Genomic DNA, 5,864 nt, shown 5'->3' on the forward strand with positions numbered 1-5,864 from the left:
TTCTTTCGCACAGTACATAGCCAACCGTGCTGATCAGAGTCGGTGTTGATGATGTGAGTCCGTGCTGTGACCTGATTCGTGTTGTGACATGGGAACCAGTTACGTCACACACCCTCGACTCTGCGTGACCCTCTCCTCTCTCCCCCGCTCTCCACGCAGACCCGGACGACGCGAGGAACGACGTGAGCTCTGTACACAACGCTGCTCTGCAAGTCGCTGCCATGGAAGTAAGTGTGGGTCCCTCGACTCGCGCGGTGAAGTATGAGGTGAACGTGTGTTCTCCACTCTCCATCCATGTGCCTGTTGCCTAGCTGTCTACCTGGGTGTGCATCTGCTTGCCTACCCGTGTGTATGTGTGTGTTTCTATCAGAATGTATTTCTGAGATCCTGTCTGTGTACCTGCCTGTCTATGTATAAACATTTAGAGCAGTCTTATCTATCCACTGTTGGATGAAGGCCTCCCTCATCGAGCCACTGGCACCTCTCACAATCTAGCGATGGAATAATCTGGCCAGCGCATGCTCTGCATTCTATGATACTATTTCATAGCTCCATCTCGATGGCGGACGTTTTCTCAGATGCGTTCCTGCCACTCCGTTATTGGCTGTCACTTCGTTATTATTCTTAACGATCAACCAATCAACCATCACCATCCCCCTTCTAGCCGTGGCGTGTCCTGGCCCAGTCCCACTCAGTTTTCTTAACATTTTGAATGATCCCATTAACCTGTGTGTCTTCCAATCCACGTGTTCCTCTTTCTGTCTCAATGTAAATCCAGGTGTGGCATCTTGATATCAGACAAACATCCCAATGCTGAGATTTGACATCAGAATCAGAATCTTTATTTAGACTATAAGAATTCAATGACCTACGAAGCTTGTTTTCACAGATGTCCAGTATGGGAGGGTCAGCAAGTTACAACAGGAAACAATATAAAACAATAGGAGTGCAAAGTAGAAACATGGAAAGCAAGTCAGTAACTTTAAATCAATAATTAATTATACAAGTCTTATTTATCAATATTGGGAAACCATATTCTTTAGGTCTTTCGGTAAAGTCACGTAGATAGGTTCAAATTAAAAATAAATTAACAAAAAATGACGACGTTTTAATCATAACACAAGCGATCGTCATCAGGAGGAAAACTGTTTTAAAGGTTTAAAATGGGTGTAGCCACGTACCGTCGGCTCTGCGATCTTACATTAACATGCTAATCTCTCAGATTAACATAGCCACCTCAGCATGCTCGCCGTGGAGGCCACTCTCCGATCTAACATTAACATGCAAATTTCTCATATTAACATCACTAGCCCCGCCCACTTCGTTTATGACCCTTGGGCTTGCACCCATTTTGAACTTTTAAAGAAGTCTGCTTTTAGCAGCTTTCCCCCTCTGTTTTCTTCCTGATGACGATCGCTTGTGTTGTGATCGAAATGTCACGTTTTTTCTTTTAATTTGAACCTATCTACGTGACTTTACGGAAAGACCCAAAGATTATGAATTCCTGCAGTCACGAAAGCTTTAAGTCAAGATTTAATATTGGGAAAGGCAGCAAAAACAACAACAAAGCAGTCCTCAGCCACACCAATATATCACAGCCCATCAATAAACTTGCACATTAACTTTGAACTATCAGCAGGACCCTCCTGAATGTGGAGCCCAGATATCATCGGTGCTTGCTCAGTACTCACCTACTGCACTTAACTCAACACCTTGTTGAATGCTATGTGGGGAACCTTTGTCTTTGTGTAGATGAGCAACGCTGAAGGTGGAAGCAATGGCGGGTCTTGCGACACTGTGGTTACTGCCTCCATCCGGAGAAGATCACCCAAAGGTAATAATAGTCATGTGAGACGTAACAGTGGCCATGTTGCAGGGGTGATGTCATGTCGACTATGTTGCATGGATGATGTCAAGGTGGCCATGTTGCATGGGGGGGATATGTATTTTTCTTCTGATTAGCAGCTGAATGACTGGTACAGTGAGAGTGATAATGTAGAGCCTAGCAGTCGCTCTTTTGGAAGCTAGAGTTTGGAGTTAACTAGAACTCCAATATTTACTTTGATCTCTTTTCTCACATGATGGTTACAATAATTGTTCAATCCTAGTCTGCCAGACTTTCTACAAACTGATGATTATCTATGCACTGGCCTCAGTACTGTAACAACAAAAACACATCAATAGCCACATAAGCCAGTGTGGCATCACAACTTTACGTGGCAGGATGTAAGCATAACGGCAACACTCGTGTCTCACAGCAGGAAGGTCCTGGGTTTGATTCCTGATTCGAGCACCTTCCTGTGTGTAGTTTCTATATTCTTCCCCAGTTCTGAAGAACGTGAGGGAGTGAGAGTGTGTGTGAGTGTGGGCATATGGGTATCCCAGTTTCATCCCATCGCTACAAAAATAACCACACAATGTATTGGCCAAAACATTCCAATCCTGAAATATTTACCTGACAAATTCCTCAACTTAGGATCACACATATCAGCACCAGCACTGCTCCCATTCTGCAAAAGATCTGCAGGAACCTCCTGAAAAGGAGTCTTGAGACTGAGTGAGGCTGTCCTATATAAAACGCGCTTCGATGATAAAATATTACGTACAGTTCTTCTTCTTGGTTCTTTCGGTAAAGTCACGTAGAAGGGAAATAATAAAAATACAACATAATAAAATACAATTCTCACGACGTTCGGCCACAACGCAAGCAGCCGTCCTCAGGTGAAGAACAGGTCTGTCGGAAAGACGCTGTCTTTTTATTATTTTATTATTTCCCTTCTACGTGACTTTACTGAAAGAACCAAGAAGATGAATCCCTGCAGTCACGAAAGCTTTAAATCAAAATCACTTACAGTTATTGTTTTTCTCATGTCCGCAGAAATCCTGGGTCTTATTGGCCCTCAACTAACTCGCCGAGAGAAGGCAGAACTTGTCGCCATGAAAGACATCTGGTACTATACGTTCCACAACGATTCCCGGGGCACCAATAACTATGGCTACGACGACGAAGAGCATAATTACATTCTGGTGAGACTCACAACAAAACACCTAATTGGGGTGGTCACATAACCCAGCAGTAGCAGGATTCGTGGTTTCTTGTTATTACACCTGAAGTAGCAACCAGGGCGGCTGCCCTGATTGCTACTTCAGGCCTCATTATCATCTTCATCATGCACAGCATCATCACACGCAGCATCTTCACACAGTATAATCACTCACTGCGTGATGACGTGCAGTGTCCTTGCACACAGCATTATCAGACAGCATGACAGAGCTCTCTCTCCTACCAACACACACACACAATGAAAATGTATCATGCTTCAGTTCGTCACAACTGTGAATCAGGTTATTAAATTGTACCCGCGACATTCCTGTCCAACCGAGCACTGAATTAACAGGGGGGGTGAATGAGTATTGATGATGGAGTTGGTGCCCTCACCCCTGACCTCTGTTTGATTGTCGCTCAGGACCCACATGTGCACCTCAACTACCGTTATGAGGTGCTCAAGACAATTGTGGTGGGAGATCAAGGCCAGGTCATCGAGTGTCGTGACCACAAGACAAATAACATCGTGGTCGTGAAGATGTTGGTCACACCCTTAAGGTAAGACTCCACAGAGGCACCGTAATGAGGCCATGTGGAAGTGAAACTCGTGCCTCACAGCGAGAAGTGGGCCTGGGTTCGACTCCTGAATTGGGCGCCCTCCCGTGTAGAGTTAGTATGTTCGCCATCTCTTCTGCATTGGTTCCCTCCGCGTTCTCCAGTTTCTCGTGGCGAGATTTTAACTCCCTCGCCTGGTATGCAGGAGGTCGTGGGTTCAATGACACCGATATTGGTAGTGATCTCCCCGTGGCAGCATGGATTTTCTTTGGGTCCTCCAGTTTTTTACTCTACATTTAGAAACATGCGTTTAGAGTATTTGGCTGCTATAACGTGATAAGCCACTTGGTGAAGCTATCATCTATGGCCATGTCGCCTCTAGAAAATAGCTATATAGGTCAGTGGGCCTTACCTAGTAAAATTTAAAATAGTTTTGTTTAATGGTTTCAGTTTCTTCCTCAAGCTTAAAAAACACATACAGTGTAACTGGTATTGGACCAAACATCCCAATACTGAAAAATCACCTCCACATGACTCAACTACTGTGATTATAAATAACATTGGCGCCAACTGTGCAACTACTGCAGACTCTGTCAGTGAAACATAGCGCCTTCCTGAGTTGTGCTCGCCTTGCAATATGAGACCCACATTCAGAGCCATGGCTCAGCTCTAGCTCAGCCTCGAACTCTCAGTCTTAGGCTCTGGCTTGAGTCACTTGGCTGCTATTAAATATGCTTGAGCAGCTCAGCCATAGCTCGGCACAGGTTCAGCTCCTACAAAATCCTGAGCATTCCTTGGACCACACTCGGAGCTGGCTCAAGTTAATCACAGTCACACATCAGGGAATTACTCTATTCAGGCAGCACCCCAAACCCCCTTTTCTCCCTAGCTAATTTTATCCTCTTCCCAAACCTTTCTGGAACTTTCCATGGTTCTCTACCACCAATCCCTCTTAATTTGTTCAGTCTCTCCCAATTTAATCCCCTTATTTGCATTAAGTTTCCTCTGACGACCAATCTTTGCAGCGGCTTTTGGCTAGCCTTTGAACAAAGAGGGTCACTGCATCTCACGCTTTCAGATGCACTTCTATGGCCGTCTGGAACGCTCTTCCTTCCGATATTAGAAAGTCACTGAAACTATGTACTTTTAAATCTAAATTGAAAACAAATTTCTTTAGAACTGCTGTTCGTCTTAAGTTTTTTGTCCTTCCCACGCATCTCCGATTACCATGGTTGGCTATGTACAGTGCAAATGAAGTTCAGCATACATATGTACAATCCTATTTGAATGGCTCTCTACCTTCAAATCCGATTGTGTGCCATATGTCGGCCACTTTTCCCGTGATAGCTCCTCGGTAATGAAAGTGGAGCACTTCAAACTCACAAAGCCATTAGACCCAGTGAATGTATATGTATTTATTTATTTCCGAATAGGCGTTACTTCGGTGCATCCTTTACACAATTCTAAGTGATTAACTTGTGGACTTCCTCTGTGCAGCTCCACGGATGAAATATTGGAGATGGGGCTCAAGAGGGCTATGGAACGTCAACGCAAGGACGATAACCAGGACTCCAATGTCGTCAAAGTCCTGGATGATTTCACTTTCAGAGGGCACTACTGCATCGTGCTGGAGCTGTTGAAGTAGGTACCACATGTTCCTCCATAGCGTGGTTACTTTTGACACTTGTGCCATCGACACATTGTAATACCGTGGCGCTGCCCTGTGTCTGCGAGGCTCAACCAGGACACACACGTGGTTGCACTGGAGGCCCCTCCTCTTTTCTCTATCAACCCTTCCCCTGTTCACCTAGCCACACCCCATTCCATCAGCAGGGTGGTGACAGCGCAGTGGTGACGCTCATGTCTCTCGGCGAGAAGGGCCTTGGTTCGATTCTCAACTCGGGTGCTTTTCTGTGTTTAGTTTGTGTCTCCCCCCCTGTTCTGGAGAATATGAGTAAGGGAGCGGTAGTGTAACAATTAGCACGCTGCACTAGAAACCGAGTGACCCAGGTTCAATTTCCACTCACGGCCAACACCAGTGACAATTATCTGAACCGGTCCTGGGCCTTCCCTAGGTCTCAGCCTCAAATAAGTAGGGATGTGCAAGATGCACGCACCCTCTTCCCATTCCCCAGCTAAGATCAGGTCTACCCCAATCACTATCACTACCCCTATCACTTACCCTTTCTGCTAGGACCAAGCTGTCTCCAACCCCTATCAATATCATTATCTCTATCACTACCCCTACAGCTACAAGCAGGCG

General features: G+C 45.4%; 1 protein-coding gene across 1 annotated transcript; it reads left to right on the forward strand.

Moving 5' to 3' along the window:
* The first annotated feature begins 2,820 nt into the window (after positions 1–2,820).
* LOC144734633 (dual specificity tyrosine-phosphorylation-regulated kinase 4-like) lies at positions 2,821–5,246 on the forward strand. Its single transcript, XM_078616901.1, has 3 exons — positions 2,821–3,027; positions 3,468–3,604; positions 5,099–5,246. Exons 1-3 carry the CDS (start codon positions 2,869–2,871, stop codon positions 5,244–5,246), a joined length of 444 nt encoding a protein of 147 aa, XP_078473027.1. The 5' UTR covers positions 2,821–2,868.
* The last annotated feature ends 618 nt before the right edge of the window (positions 5,247–5,864 follow it).

The sequence above is a fragment of the Lampetra planeri genome, chromosome 52, assembly GCF_965212315.1.
Source record: "Lampetra planeri chromosome 52, kcLamPlan1.2.h2, whole genome shotgun sequence".
In the NCBI taxonomy this organism is placed as follows: domain Eukaryota; kingdom Metazoa; phylum Chordata; class Hyperoartia; order Petromyzontiformes; family Petromyzontidae; genus Lampetra; species Lampetra planeri.

What these genes read in the sequence shown, in the direction of transcription:
- LOC144734633 (XM_078616901.1), top strand. Translation starts at nt 2,869, where the DNA reads ATGTCCGCAGAAATCCTGGGTCTTATTGGCCCTCAACTAACTCGCCGA. An exon ending in AAGAGCATAATTACATTCTG is followed by an intron (nt 3,028 to 3,467) that starts GTGAGACTCACA and finishes ATTGTCGCTCAG; the next exon opens with GACCCACATGTGCACCTCAA. An exon ending in ATGTTGGTCACACCCTTAAG is followed by an intron (nt 3,605 to 5,098) that starts GTAAGACTCCAC and finishes TCCTCTGTGCAG; the next exon opens with CTCCACGGATGAAATATTGG.